The sequence below is a fragment of the Penicillium griseofulvum genome, assembly GCF_001561935.1.
Source record: "Penicillium griseofulvum strain PG3 chromosome Unknown contig_12, whole genome shotgun sequence".
In the NCBI taxonomy this organism is placed as follows: domain Eukaryota; kingdom Fungi; phylum Ascomycota; class Eurotiomycetes; order Eurotiales; family Aspergillaceae; genus Penicillium; species Penicillium griseofulvum.
This window is the reverse complement of record NW_024467435.1, coordinates 651,203-671,161: the sequence shown is the minus strand read 5'-3', so window position 1 is coordinate 671,161 and position 19,959 is coordinate 651,203. Positions and strand designations below refer to the sequence as shown.

The 19,959-nt window shown below is 46.0% G+C and overlaps 7 protein-coding genes across 7 annotated transcripts; 2 read left to right on the top strand and 5 right to left on the bottom strand.

Moving 5' to 3' along the window:
* Window positions 1-248: 248 nt before the first annotated feature.
* On the bottom strand, window positions 249-1,886 carry PGRI_090970 (Major facilitator superfamily domain, general substrate transporter; the record flags this gene model as incomplete). Its single annotated transcript, XM_040796810.1, has 3 exons — window positions 249-1,046; window positions 1,109-1,603; window positions 1,671-1,886. The coding sequence occupies 3 exons, from the start codon at window positions 1,884-1,886 to the stop codon at window positions 249-251; spliced, it is 1,509 nt and encodes a 502-aa protein (XP_040650240.1).
* A 732-nt stretch (window positions 1,887-2,618) lies between these two features.
* On the bottom strand, window positions 2,619-3,353 carry PGRI_090960 (uncharacterized protein; the record flags this gene model as incomplete). The annotated part of the gene is made up of 1 exon (XM_040796809.1): window positions 2,619-3,353. The coding sequence occupies one exon, from the start codon at window positions 3,351-3,353 to the stop codon at window positions 2,619-2,621; it is 735 nt and encodes a 244-aa protein (XP_040650239.1).
* A 295-nt stretch (window positions 3,354-3,648) lies between these two features.
* Window positions 3,649-6,387, bottom strand: pgxB (uncharacterized protein; the record flags this gene model as incomplete). The annotated part of the gene is made up of 8 exons (XM_040796808.1): window positions 3,649-4,032; window positions 4,084-4,329; window positions 4,380-4,553; window positions 4,604-4,771; window positions 4,824-5,213; window positions 5,941-5,987; window positions 6,040-6,332; window positions 6,383-6,387. The coding sequence occupies 8 exons, from the start codon at window positions 6,385-6,387 to the stop codon at window positions 3,649-3,651; spliced, it is 1,707 nt and encodes a 568-aa protein (XP_040650238.1).
* Window positions 6,388-8,457: 2,070 nt separating this feature from the next.
* On the top strand, window positions 8,458-10,149 carry PGRI_090940 (Pyridoxal phosphate-dependent transferase, major region, subdomain 1; the record flags this gene model as incomplete). The annotated part of the gene is made up of 5 exons (XM_040796807.1): window positions 8,458-8,639; window positions 8,696-8,723; window positions 8,775-9,401; window positions 9,457-9,995; window positions 10,047-10,149. The coding sequence occupies 5 exons, from the start codon at window positions 8,458-8,460 to the stop codon at window positions 10,147-10,149; spliced, it is 1,479 nt and encodes a 492-aa protein (XP_040650237.1).
* A 181-nt stretch (window positions 10,150-10,330) lies between these two features.
* PGRI_090930 (uncharacterized protein) lies at window positions 10,331-12,624 on the bottom strand (the record flags this gene model as incomplete). The annotated part of the gene is made up of 4 exons (XM_040796806.1): window positions 10,331-10,429; window positions 10,479-10,571; window positions 10,626-12,239; window positions 12,289-12,624. 4 exons carry the CDS (start codon window positions 12,622-12,624, stop codon window positions 10,331-10,333), a joined length of 2,142 nt encoding a protein of 713 aa, XP_040650236.1.
* Window positions 12,625-13,824: 1,200 nt separating this feature from the next.
* Window positions 13,825-18,481, bottom strand: PGRI_090920 (putative ABC multidrug transporter; the record flags this gene model as incomplete). Its single annotated transcript, XM_040796805.1, has 7 exons — window positions 13,825-13,968; window positions 14,021-14,363; window positions 14,435-15,210; window positions 15,261-15,739; window positions 15,791-16,607; window positions 16,657-17,983; window positions 18,042-18,481. 7 exons carry the CDS (start codon window positions 18,479-18,481, stop codon window positions 13,825-13,827), a joined length of 4,326 nt encoding a protein of 1,441 aa, XP_040650235.1.
* Window positions 18,482-19,411: 930 nt separating this feature from the next.
* PGRI_090910 (uncharacterized protein) lies at window positions 19,412-19,813 on the top strand (the record flags this gene model as incomplete). The annotated part of the gene is made up of 1 exon (XM_040796804.1): window positions 19,412-19,813. One exon carries the CDS (start codon window positions 19,412-19,414, stop codon window positions 19,811-19,813), a length of 402 nt encoding a protein of 133 aa, XP_040650234.1.
* Window positions 19,814-19,959: the final 146 nt, after the last annotated feature.

Genomic DNA, 19,959 nt, shown 5'->3' with positions numbered 1-19,959 from the left:
TAGGATTGCTTCTGTGCCAACGATGACGGTATCAAACTAGGATTCCACATATAGTGTACTCGAGTTGAGCAGAAATATTAGAGAGTACTTCACAAGTATCAAGTTGAATCACCATTGTACGAATACAGAGTACACCATATTTCAATCGTACTTGAGTAAGTAAAACCCAGGCACCACTCCTACTGTGTGAACATCCAAATTCTCTTGTTTAGTTGATAAAAAGAGCAATTATATGTCCTCGGCCACAATCAACGCCAGGTAGCTCCTCGCCACTGCACCAAGATAGTCGGAATTACACTGACACCAACCATGAGAGCAACGGCAATACCAGCACCACCAGCCCAACCAACAACCTCAAACATCTCAGGGAACCAGAAAGGACCAATGAAACCCCAGATCTGCCGAACAAAGGTAATAAAAACACCCACGCTGGCAGCATCTTCACGGTAACAATCAACCGCATAAGTAATGTCAACCGTAGTGACAATCTGGTTACCACCAGCGGCAATGGCAGCGCCAATAACTGGAGCGATATTCCATGCACCCCCAGAATCCCGGATCTCGACGGCAAAAACCACGATACCGCAGATCGTCAAAGCATGGCCAATATAACTCAGCCAAAGACGGTATTCCGGCGGAGATGGTTCTCCCGTCCGCTTCTGTCGCAGAAGCATCCAGCGATCGGAGATAAACCCGCCGACCTGTTCACCAATGACAGATCCGATGATAATAGCGAGAAATTGTAGACCGACCTGCTGCGTGTTCAGGCCGAACTTGGAAGGGTAAACCTGAGAGATCTCAATTGTGAGCGCGATACTGCCCCAGAGGAAGACCATTGCGTAGGCGGCAGCTGGGATTATCACGCATGGTTTTATTACGTAGCTCAGGGGCTGGAAAAAGTCCCAGAGTTTCAGTGGTGCAGGGTCAATACGGGTAAATCTGAATAGACTCGGTTTGGCGATGACGTTATTGGAGGGGACATTGCTGCGGATGTAGAGGGATTCTGATCCGAATAAGAAGTAGGTAACGAATTGGATTGCATTGACCTGTTCGAAGCGAATGCTTAGCTGGGTCTTTCTCCCGGAGTCGGGGGTTAAGGAATACTCACAATTGCCAGGACATAGTAAATCCAGCGATAACCCACACGCAAAGCAACGAATCCAAAGATAAACGGAGCAGCAGGGACTCCCAGAGTAACCATCAGCGTCCATCCACCCATGCACCGAGCACGATCTTTCTGAAAGAAAGTCTCCGCAACCACGGCGCTACCAATAGCAGCAGCAGGGCTGATAAAGAAGGCAGTAATAGCACGGCAGAGAGCCATGGTTGCATAGGAAGGACTCTTTGCACAGCCAATATTTCCAATCAAGCTACAGATCAACGAGATCAGAAAGATAGGGCGGCGACCATAGCGATTACACAGCGGGCGCCAGAAGAGAGGAGCACCACCTAGCACGGCGATGAAGAGAGAGACGAGGTAACTGGTTCGCTGCATACTGATATCAAGGTCTTCGGAGATATTTTCGAATGCAGATTGGATTGACGACGCGGTGAATGTGCCCATCATGGCGTGGAAGGCCACTAGGGTTAGGTTCAAGTTTTTCTATCCAAGAATCATATTAGACATAGTCGATGTATGAAATGATGATAGGAGTTGAGTGGTCTCTTACCCTCCATCGCGGCCAATTGTATGGATCGGCATCGGTCATATCAGGAATAGGTTCTAGATCCAGTGTTCCATGCTTCGCAAGAAGATACTGGCGATGTTCCTCGGATAGATGAGCGACCCGGTCTTCAATGTAGAAATCACACTTTGCAGACTCCATCTCTTGCGGACTAGCATTTGCACCCTCAATGTGCTCATGTTGGCTATCCATCTTCTCCATGTTGGATATGAAGGCTAGGATCTGTGGGAAGATAATAGCACAGACGAAGAGAAGAAGAAAAAGAAAAAGTTTGAAAAATCATGCATCGTTCTTATAGCAAAAACCCCATAAAATCTGGGATCCCGTCCTTTCCCCGTACTCCGCCTTTCCGGGAGATCTGGGGGTGGGGAGAGTGTGTGGATGCATCCCCGGATTGGCGAGATTTGCAAGTACTTTGCAAGTATTGGAAGCAGGACACTAGGATAATGACTCTTGGGCCATTCCTAACAGGTGGTACATTTGACCAAAAGACAGGGGCCGGATATAATCTCATCCGGTATGCCACTCAGATTGTGGGAGAATGTGGGTGACTCTTGAGATGTCGACGGCCTTTTGAATCTCCCATATTTCTAGGGAACGTCGGCCCGGTCGGATATCTATTTTATCTCAGGGACGAAAATTGACGATGTTTGTTTTCATTTTCATTGGCTGAGAGGCCCCAAATGAAGCTGTTGGGAGTCTTGTCTCTCCACATTCTCAGTTGGTGCTTGGCCGTGATCCAGGGCTGAGGGTGATGGTTCAAAGCTCTGTATGTATTGTACACGAGAAGGCCAGAGAAAGCAAATCGAAGACGCTGGTAAACAAGTGAAGTATTTTGGGACATTTTCTCCACTGCCTTTGACGGAGAAATGCAGACTTTTGTCAGTAAGTCTCTCCCTCTGAGATATAACACCGACTCTAATTAAGCCATTGTCAAAAACCTTGTTCCTGCCAGATATTCCTAGCAATTTTCTTCAGAATATCGTCGTCAAGGGTGATATCTTTTTCTTTCAGGATACTCGGTGGCCGAAGAAAGAGCTTGTCGAAGCTGATTATAAGTGGCTGGCCCCAGAGGTAGATATGATTATTATCGCCTTTTCTTATTGTAATGACTTGCTGGCGTTTGACCTTATTTTCCACAAGTTCCCATGACTCCAGTACGATATTAGGCGAGGTCCGACCGATCTTGATTGTGATAACCATTTGAACATCACCGTTTGATCTAGAAAGCCAGAACCGAGCATCAGACGCCAATTTTGAAGGTGATTCGGACAAGTCCGCTTCTACGACAAGCGAGGGCCACTTCTTTGTTCGACCTCGAGGAAGTCTTATCGGTAGAAACTGACAGTCGGGTTGTTTAGCGGAGCCATCTTCTGCTTCGCAAGTGGCGGATCCAAAGGTTTGAAGACAGTCATCGAGACCCATTGGTGTAATACAATCAAAGAAGAGCCGTTCGAATACGCGTGTAGCGATTTCATAAGCGCGTGAGATCGTCATCCTAACGAGAAGAAGGTGTTGGGAAGAGTCATAAGAATTCCAGTAACGCCGAAGGATATTATCGTCCGCATGTAGGAAGTCACGACTAAAGGCCTGCTTATTAACCTCAGTAAAGAGCACCCATTCACTGACCTCAACCTCTTCCTCTTCTCCCTGACGATTTAGTTCCATCTTGATAGTCTCGAAAAAAGATTTAGATCCCTTGTATGGATACCTTCTGATCGGGGGTCCCAGGTCGCCGAGAAAGCTGCTGCTAGACTTGATATTCAAGGACATGGTGGCTGCAGTTATACCGTGCTAAGTGTGGAAAAAAGAAACATTCCCCATAATGACTATAGGCATTAAGAATTATTAACGGCTTGACGATGATATGACGTAGACTTATTACTGTTGAAGTTATCTCGGACTACACTTCCTAAGAATCTTTCGAACTTTTGATTTTTCGACCAAAAACTATTCACCACATCTAAGCCGAGCTCGATTGGCATTCCACACCAATATCACCAGAGATTCCATCACAGATAACGACAGGAGGACCGCCAGCTGGGCTAGTAACATCGATCTCAGAGAGTTGGATACCCGAGCACACAGCATTGGGAGAACAAGTCAGATCACCAATAACTTTGCCATTCTTGCCCGATGAAGTGCCATGGATGTTCTCAAAGTTGATGTTGGTGAAGTTGACTGATGATGGGTATTTGGCACAAGTGTCGGCGTCGACGTTAAAGTAGCACTGATCCAACACAATAGGGGCATCAGTGTTTTCGATGTGAACATCCTTGTAGGTGACATTGTTGATGCGACCAAAGCCGATATTCTCTCCAGCCCAGGCCTTGAGACGGACGCCATTCTAGAAATTGGATTAGGATCAATCGCTCATCAATGAATGTGAGTATCTTACCTCGCCGTTCAATAGAGTCACATTCTCAATCCAGACATTCTCAATGATGTCCTCAACTCCCGAGTACTGTCCAATACTTCCCATGCTGACACCATGGGTATTGTTGCACCACAAGTTCTGCACGAAGATGTTGGTGGTGTTGGGCTTGGGCGAGAAGCAATCATCGCCGATATCAACACGGGTGTTCGTCACAGAAAGACCGTCTACGTTGTAGGAGTCAAATCCGTCGGTGTTCTTAGGCAAAGCCTACAAAGGAATGATTAGAGTTGGTTGGTAATTGTGTCAGATACACTTACAGATATGTTGGTGGAATAGGCGTTGATGAAGACATCATCGAAAGAAACATCCTTGGTACGGACGAAGAAGTTGGTCCAGCAGGGGGAGTTGAGTTGGGTGATACCCTCAACAGATACACGGGTAGCGTTGTCAGTCACAAATAAAATGGGACGGTAAAAAGTGTTGGAAGGGTCCTGAATTATTCATTAGGGCATATCATTCCGCTTTTGGAAATTATACTTACCAGAACTTCCCGGCCAGCAAAGGCATTGTACCACTCCTGACCATTGCCATTGAGAGTACCCTTTCCGAAAATCTTGATATCCTGACCACCCCAAACCCAGAAAGTAATGGATTTCTGGAAAGAGTAGTAGAAGTGGTTTGCTTGCCAGTAGTCGATATCGTCAGTGAACTATTCCATGTCAGAGTGGTTCAATTTCAACAATATTAGGGGGGGTATATACCTTAATTTCACCCTCGAGTTGCACCTCAATATCATCCAAGAAGCTAAGGTCAAGCTTCTTGCCAATGACATACTTCTTCCCCTTTTTCAAAAGAAGTCTTCCACCATGATTGGCAGCCTTGATACCCCAAAGGAAATCTTCCGAAACATCGTCGGTGTCACTCCTGGAGGACCGAATTGTCACTGTCCGACGATCATGGTGCTTGTGATGTCCATGAGCACCGATCTTCTTCAATGCCGACTTATCGCTAGCCGGGATGATCTGAGCTCCTTTGATAATATGCTCTGTCGCAAGAGCACTAACTGTGCTAAGCAGGAGGGTACCAATGGCTAGGAACTTCATTATCACGAGGTCAATGAGTTCAACTGATACTTTTTGGTACTTCTTGGTCTACAGGAGATAGCAGGGTCAATTTATAAGAATACCCCGGAATGTCCCTAAAAAGAATGGACCTTGTCCCTTTCCCCAGATTAGCAATATCTGGGGAGTACGGGGCAGAGGAATCAGATTTCTCCGCCTATTAAAAACAATTCCATTCTAAATTGGAATGATCGACATTGTGAAATGCAAAGCGAGTTAGCCGTATAGGGGAGTATAGACAGATGAATGGAGTCATTTCTCCGCATTTAAGGACATTGCGGGGGGAAAGACATCGGTAGAAACTTGAGCTTCTTAGATTCTTTCGAAATTCATTTCGTTACGGGCATTCATTCTCCCGTCTAGTTAATATGTGCCTTGAAGAGGGTTCTTCCACCAATCAGAATAGTTCATCCTTATACGGCTTTTCCTCCGAGGCCTCATGGACTCGAATGTTTCGACTATCTTTAGCCTGTCTATCATCAATAGAGTCAAGGTTTCTTATACAGATCTCAGAGATATATATCTAATTCCTATATACAATTGCATTGGATTGATTGCCAAGCTCATTTATATAATCCAGAGGTCAAAAGCAAAGGGCATGTATTTACAACTTCTTGCTAGCCTGCACCAACGCATAAATACAGCTGATGTTCCCAGACCACCAAGCCACTGACCGCAGATAACTCAAAGAATGAGATTCGATATACGAGTACAGCAGACTATATGCGACACGGGAAACTGAATACCAAGCACCGACGGTATTGATAGTCTCATTGGGGAGACCGGCGTACAAGGAGACGAGGACTAAATCATATGGTCAGTAAGCGCAATTTCATATTCAACTTCATCCACTTACTCGCCGCAACAAACAAGGAATAACCCTCCTGGGCATTGGCATGCGCCGACTCCTGTCGCTTGAGCTTGTCAAGGGCGCGACGGCTAATCTTTCCCGACCGGACGGCCGCCTCGCCGTAGTTGTTCAAGTCTTCGCGTGGGTTGACATTGTGATCGAGACCCAGACGCATTTTTGTGCCGCGGGTGCTCATCAAACAGAAGGCGAAGACCCAATTTGCCACCAGGAAGCCTGACGCATGGTTCGCGGGTACCTGGCCAGGGGCGGCTCGGAGGCCCAAAGTTGTCAAAAGGGCACTGTGATGGTTAGTTTGTATTTTTTTTTCTCTTATATATTAGGAACTCACGACATTCTTGATTATTAGATATTTTTACGGAGTAGAATTTGTGAGTTATCCGATCATTTTATGTGGGTTTGGAGAAAGAAATGAGATCATCGTCTGTCGATCCCATACGGAGTAGACAAGATTGAAATTTAACTTCCCCCTTTTTTCAGTATTCTTCGATTTTATATGGGAAGAACTATGAGAAAATGGTATTTGTTCTAATTGCGCTTCTGTGCTAGTGTCTGTTCCTTATACACAAGTCCAATTAATCAGACTACATTTCTGGCAGATACAGTATCCTCCATTTCACGCGACGAACCTTTCGTCGATGCCATTTCTATCGAGCTCCTATTGCTATTTTCCCCACTGCGGTGTAGCACGATTGCATCTGTTCCCTCGCGGTACAATCACCATGACCAGAATGGGGGCGCCAGTTCGAAGCACAGGAAAACCGGTTGTTTAGTATAACAGAGTGGCCACAGCGATTCACCACACTGTTGTTAGGTACAAGCTCATTTTCGGACAAAAATACTTCTACCGGGTGGTCTCGGATTGTAGGGACTTTGAACCACTTATAGAGACAGTTCAGGACCGGTATAGACAGCCCGTGGATGACGATGAAGAAGAAGACAAGCCCAATACACCACTAACAAGGGTCAGAACACAATATCATTAAGCACAATAGTACCATACCAGGAATCATAACTTCCGTCAAGTTGTTGATCTCTGCATCGCTCTCTCCAGGATCCGGTAACAATCGTCGCTCATACTAAACGTCCGAAATAGCGCCAACTCCTAAAGATAAACGACAAACGATAGATTAGGTATCGTTAATTCGATACACGCCGACATCGCCAGCCATTGAATGGTCATGAACGGTAGTAGACAAATGGCGAGTTCGACTAGATGAAGTCGAACATATCGTTTTGGTAGCTCATAACCGAATTTGACCATGGCAATACCACCAACCGAGTTAGTTGGTATAAACAGCTTGATATTTTCCTTTGCGAAAAAAAAAAAAACTTACATAGGCAATGTCACCACCATCGGTGTCAGTCTTTCCGCCCCATTGGCTCACACTGATCAACTTCGAAGGGCCCTATAAAAGCCCCGACTATGAAAGAGGGTACTAAATCTTACTGTTATTCAATGAGACTAGAAGACGACATACAGCCTTCACCCAGGTACCATCTCTACTTGATTCTCACAGCGATCAATCCGAAACTCAAGATGTATATTCCTAAAACTAGTTATGAGAGGAAATACTAGACATGGCACTTCAGGTCTTACCCGATAAAGGACCACATTGACTCCACGGCTTGCATAATTTCCGGCGTAAGGGATTTACTCTGTTTACGATAGATCAGGAGTTATTACTTTTGCGCAAAAGTAATTGCTCAAAAATAGAATATCACAAGTTTTCTAAAAGGATAACACAAGAAGGGACACAAGTACGATATGCTTACGACTCCTACAACATACATGCCCAATGAAAGCCACAAAATGATAGACGTGTTCAATCCTATAGCCTTGCCACAATCCATCTGCCTAACTAAAAGCATTCGACCCCTATCGGCATTTCGGACCGAATGCGCCCGAGAAGGTCTCCGAGTCAGGGGCTGAACGTTCTAAGCCTCTGTGGCAAAACAGGTTGCATGTTTTGTATTATTGACCCTACCAGGGCTAGAATTCTCTAATTTCAGGTTGCAATTTTAGTTTTTAAGGAGTTCAATGTTCTAAATAGTAATATGACTAAAGTGTTTTTTTTTCTAGAATGTCTTGGCTTAATCTAAGTGGAGCATTTAGATCCTGATATTCACCTACGGAGTATAGATGATCAAGTATATAACATATAGATACCAAGTATAACATATAGTTGTGATATCACATATAAAAGAAAAGAAAGAAAAGAGTGCCCAACGTGAAACAGCCCCTTTTTTTACCATAGCGTTTGATCATGATGTCTAAATAAATGCCTCAATACTCACACCATTTAGCTATGAGATATTTTTTTTAATTGTAAGAATATAAATTCAAGACAATCCTAGATTATTAGTATTCAATTTGAATCTCAATTTGAATTTACATATTGTATCATGGGTTCTATAGAGGAATTACCTCAGCTTTCTGACCAGAGCGACTGCTCTTATGTCTATGGCTCCAGATTCGCTGCTATGCCTATGCCATCGCATCGACTGCCAGACGGAGAGATGCCAAAAGAGGTGGCCTATCAGTTAATCAAAGATGACTTGGCCCTGGATGGCCAGCCAATCTTGAAGTAAGTATATAGTTCTCAATTTCCAAAACTAAACTAACATATACCGTTCAATATAGCCTCGCCAGTTTTGTGACTACATATATGGTATTTCAACTTCTCATTGCATCTTTTCACCTGACACTAATACTACAACAGGAAGATGAAGCCCTCAAGCTACTCGCCGAATCATCAAACAAGAACATCATCGACCACGAAGAATACCCCAAATCCGTCGAAATCGAGCACCGCTGTCTGAACATCCTCGCCGATCTATTCCACTCCCCAGTCTCAGATGGAAACCCAACTGCCTTTGGCACTTCATGCATTGGATCTTCCGAAGCTATTATGATCGCTACACTAGCAATGAAGAAGCGCTGGCAAATCAACCGCAAAGTCCAAGGGAAAGATACCTCCAACCCAAACATTGTCATGAGTAGCGGCGTACAAGTCTGCTGGGAAAAGGCAGCCAGATACTTCGATATCGCCGAGAAGCTAGTCCCATGTACCGAGACACGATACGTGATTGACCCGGTTCAAGCAGTCGACATGGTCGATGAGAACACCATCGGAATCTGCGCAATTCTCGGCACAACATACACGGGCCAGTACGAAGATGTACAAGCTATCAGTGAACTTCTCATCAAGAAGGGACTGGACACACCCATCCACGTAGATGCAGCTAGCGGTGGCTTCGTGGCCCCATTCGTGAATCCAGATCTAGTGTGGGATTTCAAATTACCCAACGTTGTCTCGATCAATGTCTCTGGGCATAAATACGGGCTGGTGAGTATATTCACCCACTCACTTCCAATATAGCTCAATGTTCTAATCTCCATAGGTCTACCCTGGTATCGGTTGGGCCCTCTGGCGGTCACCAGAGTACCTCCCCGAAGAACTTGTCTTCAACATCGACTACCTAGGTGCCGAGCAAGTCAACTTCACGATGAACTTCTCCAAACCAGCATCCCACATCATAGCCCAGTACTACCAACTAATACGACTGGGCCGAAGCGGGTACACAAGTATCTTGACAAATCTCACCAAAACAGCAGACTACCTCACCAGCCAGCTGCAAGAAATGGGGTTCATAATCATGAGTGAAGGAAGTGGTCAGGGCCTGCCAGTCGTGGCGTTCAGATTAAATCCCACGCAGAACGTCTTCTTTGACGAATGGGCGCTGGCACGGAAATTGCGCGAAAGAGGCTGGATTGTGCCTGCTTATACTATGGCTGCCGATTGTGAGACGATGGGGATGATGAGGGTTGTTGTCAGGACGGATTTCAGTATGGGACGGTGTATCAGTTTGGTGCGGGATGTGCAGGATGCCTTGGGGGATTTGGCGGGTTTGGAGATTCGGAATATTCAGCGGTATCAAGCGTAAGTATGATTCTTTTGGTTTTTAGATGGATTTTGCTAATCTTTGAACAGGTTGGTTCAGAGTTATGTTAAGATTTCGAGGAAGACTTTTGTTGATCGAGCTTGTTCGCGGGTTGTCAATCGAGAAATGGGGAAAGAGATAGACAGGGTCTGAGGGTTTGAGGGTTTGAGGGTTTGAGGTTTGGGGTTGCAATGGCTCGTTTTATAGATTGATATAGGCTGCAAATGTTGACTCATTTTTCTAAGTAAGAATATGTATTCATGAGAGTAGAGTATAAGGACATTGAGTAGAGATAGGCATCAAGCGCTGTCATTAGCATTAGTAGGTATATAATTCATGAGAATGTCGGAAGATTGCCAGACAATCCAGCATCCCAATCCCACAACTCTGGCCCAGTGTAATCCAAGCCGTCAAACCAGCCTAAATCAATTGGCTGTGAAAAGGTCAGCATGGCAAACATCATCCGTGGAATTACAACTTACCGTAAAATCACCAAAGCCATTCAACAGAAGCGACGTAGGATCAATATCACTCGGTGTAGTAGAGGCCGGGGTTGTCCCCGAAGGAATGGAAGTCTGAATAGGAACGTTAGGTATAGTAGACAAATAGCTATAAGCGGGGATACCAACCTGCACGGGGCGATTATCAACACGAATCTTTGCCTCTTCATATGTAAGACCATTTAAGAGCTCTCTGCAAATGCGAACGGTCCACTTCAAGACCGCATCAACATTACATAAAGGATCCTCGCCCTTGACGCGGGATTTGACTGAAGCGAGGATAACACTCAAAAAGAAGAAAGGCTTGCACCCCTTCCCACTGGACGCAATTCGTCTCCCAAAATTATCAGCGGTGCGCTCGACGGCCTGTATCATCACGCCTTGCTGAGATTGGATCATGCTCATGAGAACGCTGGAGTTGGCGCCATCCATCCCGGAGGTGGTACTCATTTCATTCGCTTGGAGGGATAGCTCCACGCAGGCGGTGATTGCGGCGTGGAAGGTTTCATCGCAGAACATACCGCTGCCTAACTGGGTGATGTTCGGGTAGAGGATGTCCTCAGTCGAAAGGGGGAGTTCCATCTGGGAGAGAATGCCGAGGGATTCTTCGAGACAGATTTTGCGGGAGTAGGAGTATTTGGGGAGGCGGGCGACACTAAGTGAGAAGGGACGGTGGAGGGCGAGGAGGAATTTGCGCATTATGAAGAGATGTAACGATTGGGCGAATCGGTGACGCCCTGATTCTCCCAGGGCGATGCTCGGGGAGTTGTCGTCGAATAAGGAGGATGCATGTTGCATAGAACGGGAGATTTCATCACCCATTCGCAGGGCGTCGTCATAAGAGATATTAAACCGAAGACTGTTTATTTTCTTCGCGATTCGATAGCGTAGTGGGAGGGTCTTGGTGAGGAGAATTTGGTAGAAGTTTTGGGTATAAAGGGCAGTACTGAGTGGATCAGGATCATTTTCCATATCCTCTGTCAAGTCTGCGTCGTCCCAGTTAGACGGTGGGTCGCAATCGCATTCGTCTAGGTCAACTGATGGCGGAACTCCTCGGTCGAGAGAGATCTTGAGGTCCAGCTCGACGATAGTTGCCCAAAGGCGACGGCGCAGTTCGGAGTAGAATGGTCGAGCCTTGCGAAAGCGAGTCGGATCGCGATGTAAGCCCATTGTCATCGCAGACCGAATCAACCACCCGGCAGAGGCCCAAGCAACATCCCCATCACTGGCGACTCCGAGGCGAGCTACCAGAAGAAGAGATTGGGTCTGGAGCATTCGGAAGTCAATATCCGGGCTCACAAATGTGCACGAAATGTATGACTGGACGGCCATAATCCACTTCATGGCCGGTTTCTGGAATGTGTCTCGGTCATCATGGCCTGGAGGTGGGACATAAAAACAACTGCCAGCAGCCATCACAGCGAGTAACTGAGCGACAAAGGCCATGTCGATTGGCTGAGCGTTGGCCCAATAATCAGCATATTGTTTCAAAAAGGTTGGCGTGTGCAAAATTCGATATGTCGTCTCGAAAGTGTCGAGATACAGCTGAAGCAGATGGTCTGCAACAGGTCTCTGTGGTACCATTTCATTCAGCTTGAAAGCCTGCTCACGAAAATTTCGCTGATGATCCTCTGTCTCGCGCGACCAAAGCTCCGTTTTGAACTTTTTCATATCGGTGTACTCTTTATCCTTTCCTTCTCCGCGACAACGACCACGGTGGATAAAAGCACCAACATCTTGGAACTAGATTGAATGAGCAAATCAAGCATACAATATAGTTCAGGACACTCACAAAAGAAACAGTCGTGGTATAATGACTGCGACCGAAGTAACGAGTCTTACCTTTCTTCCCACGGAAATTCCAATCTGGCAAGAATCGTACACGGTCATCAACCCCGACATTCTCACTATTAATCATATCGACTTCAGAAAAAACATCACAAACCGAGGTCTCCGGCGTCTGAAGATGAGACTTGCCGAGCGAATTCTCTAGAACATGTAGTCGACTCCGGAGTTCCTGCAGCTCATCATGATGACCACGCTTCGAAATGCGGTTCGAAGTTGAATTTGGCCCCAATTTGGAGTCGAAGACGAACATCCCACTTTTCCGGCCGGACTGTTCTTCCATGCCTGGTAATTGTGGAGGTGACATACGCTGCTGAGATTGAGATACACCGGGCTGTGCTCCTACAAAAACGCATTGAGCTGTTGTTTTTGATCGCACGCATTGCCCGCACGGCAGAGAGCGGTCACATTTTAATTTGCGTTTGCGACAGACTGTACAAGATAGGGGTGGACGACGACGCCGCTGTGGAGGACGAGATTGATCTTCCTCTTCATGATCTATAGAGAATTGATGATTTTCCATTTTCGAGGTTGTTCAAATGATTCAGATTTCTGATTTCTGATTTCTGATTTTCCCTCGAAAGGCCTTGCGAGGGGGCGCTAGACATGGGTGAGATGTTGGTGCCTTCGGAGACAGGGGGGGGGGCCAGATTACTCTCGGAAAATATATGTCTCCGTAATAGTTTTGAACAGAGAGACCCTTTTGAAACCTTTTGATACGAGGGTCTTATTTGATATGAACTGCTGATAAAGATGATTACTAGATACGGTATATCCGATATCTCGGAGATACCATTTCTAGTAATAAAAGAATTATCTCCGAGAGATGCTGATTGATAACTCGAGTCAAGCTTTGCCAATGTGACTCATTGCGTATTTCTAGTCTTTTGAGAAGCGAAGTGTTCAATAAAAATCAGAAAGGAATAAAAAGAAATGATCACATGACTGGGCAAAAATCAGGCTGGATTATGTAATGTTAATGGGCTTTCCGTTTTAGTAAGAAAACGCAAATGTTGTAAGTATCTTTAGTATGAGTTTCCTATACAAAAGATACTTAAAACGCTCAATATACAAAATGTGACTATTCGGCCTTCGAACTAGCTAGCAAGAAATTAAGTAGGTATATATGTAGTATGAATGTAATTTATTTCGTTTGATAGAGCTTTCCAAGGTTGTTAAGGAATATTAAGAACACATTAGACATCGAGAATTAATAGAATTCAATATTATATGGTAAGTACTCATTTATCTTATTTTATTTAGTTCGAGGGTTGAAATTTTTGCATTTTGTCTATTGAGTTTTTGGGTATCTTTTGTATTGGAAACTCATACTAAAGATACTTGAAAATATTTTGCCTTCGCTGGAAACCTCATTATAGCAGTAAAATTGTATTATCCGAGCTTCAACGAAATTCATAACTAAATGACAGGTTTCATTTCGATATATGCAACGCTAAGTCCGAATTTCAAACCCCGAAACATCTTACTTCGACCGCCAAAACGGCTTCATAACAGACCGCATATAAACCAACAAATAAACCATCAAGTAATTAGTAACCGTGAAAGCAAGGAAGATACCGAAATACGGCCAGATCTTCGAAGAATCCAGACCAATTCCAGACAAGTACTACCACAGGTTAGCATCAATTCCGGAAACATCTTCTAGGGAATAAACTCACATCGTCACCGAAACTATATTCGCAATATCCACATTGGCCCATCCCATCCGGGTTAGAGAGATATCCTACACCCTTCGCATCAAGCCACGCACCAGCATACTCACTGCAAGTAGTGTTGGGTGGACTCTCAAAGTTGGTCAATTCACTTTGGGAGCAAACGACAGGAGTACCACGGAGAACGGAGGCGAGCACTCCACCAATCCAGTACGTAAAAGGGGTCACGTAGTACATAGTATACTTCCAGAAGGCAGGCATCTGGGATTGTGGGCGAAGGATACCGTTGAAGAGCTCGCACATGATAATGAAGAAGGGCATAAGGGTAGCGGCGACCATCGAGTCAGCACTATAGATTAGAGGGGATGTGTTAATTCATCATTGCAGGAAAGAATTGGTGCTTGACAATACTAGACTCACCTCATCGCAGCAATCCACTGACCCCACGAGGTCGTGAATAGGAAGAAAAGGAAAAACATCAGGAAACAGTAGCCCGCTGCAAAGCCGAGTGGTAACCCCACCATGAAATAGTATAGGACGAAGAAGACGACGCTTCCGATGACGGAATAGGGGATTTCGGAGATGATCTGGGCTGTGCAGAATGCTACCCAGCCGTATACACCACTTGGGCCTTCTCTTGCTAACCAGATATCGCGGTTTAGGATGAAACGCATGGATATAGCATTGATAAACTCGGGGACAAGCATCAGCACAAGGAAGCAGGAGAAAGCCTTCGATTGAAGGTCCGTGGTACTATTTCCGATCTGGAGGTAGGTGAGGCCGTTAATCAGAGCATGGAGGAAGGAAGAGTAAAGACGCGAGTATGGGTACTCGGCGGTGCGCCAAAACTGGCGACAGGTCCGTTGAGTGAGGAGTTTGATCTGCTGGCTGAGAGGAGGTGGCGTTGGAGGTAGGGCAAGGGAGCGGCCATTCATGTCAGAGCGGATCGAGGCGATTTCTTTCTTCACTTCGGCGCATTCTTCTGAGTTGCGCCAGATGGCTGACCAGTTTGTTTGGTTTCCCGAGGCTTTCATGCCGCCGACGACTACTTCGATGAGGAAGTCGGCTGCGTTGGTGACTTTTTCTGGGATATTGCCATGTCTCGCGAAATACTCGAACACTGCGCTGCCAGATTCGCCGACTGGGCCAAAGTAATATGTGCTTCCGCCGGGACTCAGGGCTAAGACACGGTCGAACTAGGGTCTTGTTAATGTTGATTCATGATTGAGGGGTGGTTAATGCTTACCTCTTCAAACTGTTGCTGGTTAGCTTGGTGAATGGTGCAGAGGACCGCCAGTCCCTGGTTAGCCAGACGTCGCAGCAGAGCGATGATACTACTTGCTCCCTGGCTGTCGAGTCCGCTTGTCGGTTCGTCCAGGAAAAGAAGCAGGTTTGGTCGAGCACACAGCTCAACTCCAATAGTAACACGCTTTTTCTTCTCGATATCCAAAGAACCGATGACTGCATCTTGCAAATCGACCAGCTCCAATGTGTGAATCACAGTTTCCACATATGCCAGCTTTTCCGCCTTTGGAACTTCGTGGCTTTGTCGGAGCAATGCAGAGAATTCGAATGCTTCTTTGATCGTGCTACTTTCGTCGTGAATGTCCATTTGCTGACAATATCCAATCTGTCGGTTGAAGGACTGATCAATCGACCGGTTGTCCACGAATAGAGACCCAGATAAGATGCCGGGACTCTCTCTTTGAGTGAGTGCAGTCAACACTAAAAACTGTCAGAAATCAATAGACGAATTCATTCCACTGGGGATCTTACATGTAGACTTGCCTGCTCCCGAGGCACCCACGAGGGCAGTCAGAGAGCCTGGCTTGCAGTATCCACAGACGCCATCCAAGATCTTTCTAGTCTCCTTGCCGATCTGCACATTGAGCTCCAAGTCAGACCAGGAAAAGGTAGACTCAGTAGCTGTCAGTGTCTTGTCATGCTTTGTATCATGACCAACAGGCGGCGCAGCAGAATCAACCGAGACGGGCGATTTCTCTTCATCGGACTGGACATTCCTCTTCCGCTTGAAAAGCTTCCGCGAACCCTTGTACAGAATAGGACCAGCACTATCCAGCTCCCACTCAAGCACCTCACTCAACCAGCAGGTCATCCCAATAAAAACAACGGTGAAGAGACACAGAATGCCGAAATTACGCCAGACGTTGCTATAGTAGAATCCAAACTTCACAGCCAGATAGTCATCGCCGTTCACGACTGTGCTACCAATCTGACTGCCAGCGTAGGCACAGGTCTGGTATGCGAGGTCTGTATACTCCGAACCGGACGGGATAATGGATGCGGCCGCGCAGGTGAAATTGACGTTGTGGAATTCGGCCGCCATAACTGCTTCGTACGTATACAGAGCAGGGGTTGTATATGCAAGCCATCCAATCCAAGGAACATCTTGGATCATTTTATCGACGGAGAGAACATAGCCGCCAAGCACGACGCAAATCATAACAGACACTCCGCAGTAGCGGAGAGCAACTTCAAAGTTTTGCGATAGAGCGGCGAAGACACGGAATTGCGCGGTAAGACAGACCGTGCACGTGTAAATGAAGAGGAAGTCGATGAAGAAGGGACCGGCCTAGAAGAATTAGCGTATATACTTGGGGCAAGGTTCGGGAATTACTCACATCAGGCCGTAGACCAGATAGGAAGTACGTGACGATCAAATACAAGAATGTGAAAAGAGCAGTTACCACCATATCTGAAACCACCCGGGCCAAGCACACAGCGCTGGGCCTCACAAAGGCGAATTTCTTCTGCCGGCTCAGGATATCACGACCCTGCATGGCGTCTTCCAACTCCGACATTTGCAACCAGGCAAGCAAAATGGAAGAGTAGAAAAGTACACCTCCGCGGGAGTACATGCCCTCGGTAGTTTGGGGCTGATCGTAGAACATAGATCCAATCAACAACCCATAGACCACGCAAGAGATCAACTTGATATACAGCGGGCCCATATGTCCTTTCAGCTGCCACATCTGACGCTTCGCGCAAAGTACAACCTGTCGGAAGAGCGAAATGGTATATGGTGACTTGGACGAGACGAAGCGTGACTTATCACTCTGCACAGACTTCTTGAATACCTCAATGCTGTCGCACTCCGAACCTGGCGGGAACGCACCGGAAGATCTACCGGTGAGCTTCTGATCTTCGTAGCTTTCGACAGCCCTCTCGATGTTAGCGAACGCAGCACTCTGGCGGAAAGCGGCTTCAAGTTCGATAGGGCCCTTGGGCGCACGGTTTTCCCATCCAGCACGGAACCGCCGTCTCTCGGGTAGAGCGATGCTAGTCAGGAAATCAGAAGTCGTTTGCATATCGGCGCACTCATAGCCCAGTTCTTCAAAGTAACGCTTCGCCTCGTTGGCAGGTCCTTGAAACAGCATACGGCCCTCATCAATAAGCAGCACCTTATCTACCAGCTCATAGATAGCATCTGAAGCCTGGTACAAAGTGAGCAAGGTTGCTTTGCCGCAGGTATCGGTCATGATACGCAGACTGCGTGCATAGTCGAGTGCAGAGGACGCATCCAGTCCTCTCGTGGAATTATCCCAACATGCCACGGATGAATCGGTAGCGAGAGATTCAATGATGGAAATACGCTTGCGTTCTCCTCCGGACACGCCGCGGATATACTCATTTCCCACCAACGTGTTCATGGTATGTGACATACCAAAAACACGCCCATAGATCTCTAGGTACCGGGGAATCCTCTCCCGGTAGCGCTTAGGGGTCTTACTCTGTAGTGCAAACTCGAGGGTTTGACGCACGCTCAGAGTAGGGAAATGCACATCGTCCTCGGGGACGTAGGCCACAGCGCCACGGTAGTGCTTTCGGACCTCATCTGGGCTGAGACCGGAGTAATCAATTGAGCCTGTGACACCCAAAAAGGAAGAGTGATGACCAGCAATAGTTCGAAGAAAGGTTGAGCAGCCGGCACCAGGACGACCCAAAACGCTATATTTCAATTTCAGTTAAATTCGGTAAGGATGTGTTGATGTTGATTCCTACTTACAGCATGATCTCTCCGCTCTGCACGACGCCGGAAAAGTCCCTGATTAGCGGACGACCATCCTCGGGCTTCTTCTTTGCGATCCATGGCTGGATGGTCCACTCGTAGATATCCTGTAGGGTGAGAGTACGCCACAGAGCTGTCCCGAGGGTCTTTACATCTGTGTGGGAGTCCCCATCACCCCAAGTTGAAAGAGATTGAAAACAGACGCCAAGGTTAGCTGGTTTCTTGCCCTGGACTTGTTCCTCAAGGAACTTGTCGAAGGAGGAATGTGGTTCCGGATATTTGGGATCCGGGTGAGTTTGAGCGGTTAAAGTATGATGGATATCGGCGAGGATATTCTCATCTTCATGGGAGACCTGCACTCTGGGAGGATCATTGTTATGTTTTTCTGTAGCAAAGGAAGAACTATGCTTCAGGTGGGGGTGAAGAGGAGCAGGCATATTGATCCTTTCCAGTTATAGGTGAAGAAATCCAGGATTCATCGTAGTATATAAGGAATTCCATGATCTCGATAGATGGGGGGAAAAAAAATAAGAATTGGATCCTGCGTAAGAAAACCTTGAAAAGGAAGCCAAGACTCATGAACGTGGAGTCAAGTGCCTAGATCAAAGGTCCCGGGAGGGATATCGGAATTTAACATCAAAAAAACCAATGACAGGCGGGAAGTGGATAGAAAGTCCGTATTTTGTTTTTTTTTTTTTTTTTTTTTTTTTTCATTTTTTTCATCATTTTGGGTAATTCTATAATTCTCTTTTAAGAAATTCATTTCATATAAAAAAAAAAGAATAAAAAAAACCGGCACCCGCGGTCACCGCGCGATTGTTTAGCAGAAAAAGGAAGCCAAGACGAGAAAAGGATCCACTGAATTGATTTAGCCCTACAACATATAAGATATCTATGTTGTATGTTGTATTTAAATATAAGATATGTACTCCGTACATATGTGTGTATGTTGTATGATCCTATATAGGTCTACTACATATATAAAATATGATACCTTCAATATCTATCATCTACAACATACATCTTCACCTGGGCAGGGCTGAGAGTCCCCGCACTTTTCTCGGATATTTTCACACGTGGCAAAGATGCCTCAGGTGTCTATCATTTTATCTAATTTATTATATAATTTATTGTGTATAATGTATAGTTAACTGTATAATTGTATCATTTATAAATGTATGATATTATATTATATATTGTTCTAATTGTAGAATAAAATATTAAATTGATGTACAGTATCCAAAGTACTAAGGACTAAATACTCCGTACAACATACCGAATTCCATTTCCCAATCAAGTCTAGCGCCATAAGCCACACCTCTTATCAGCCTCCTTCTTCAAAAGGGTCCCCCTCTCCTACCCCCAAAATGCAAACCATCTACAATGCTCTAATCAGAACCCACCATATAACCTCTCGCAAAAAGGTAGCCGCCCTCAGACGTGCTGCAGATACACACCAATGCGCTGTCCTCCTACGCTCTGGGGGATGTCCTGGGATCATGTACGTGGAGGGTGGGAAGGAACGGGTAGAGAGCTGGGTGGATGTTGTTCGTCGGCTACGGTATAAAGATTTTCAATTGGTTACGAGGCCTGGAGTTGTGGAGGATGAAGGGAAAGGGAACGAGAACGGGAACGGGAACGACAAGCATGGGGACAAGTGGGATCTCGCGATAGGACTGGATGAGGTAGAGAGTGTCAAGGAGTTCGGAGGTATTATGGCGAAGAGGGGGGTGTGGAATTGGTGGAGGAGGGGGATGGGGTACACTTGATGTCTTGATACGGATGGAGTTGCATTGGGTGTTTTGTGTTTTGTGTTTTGTACTACTTTCTGAGATATCCAGTTGAATCAGGTTTCGTCTATATCGTTAAGTCATGCATTTCCTTTGCTTATATCCCAAACGCCATAATCTACCTA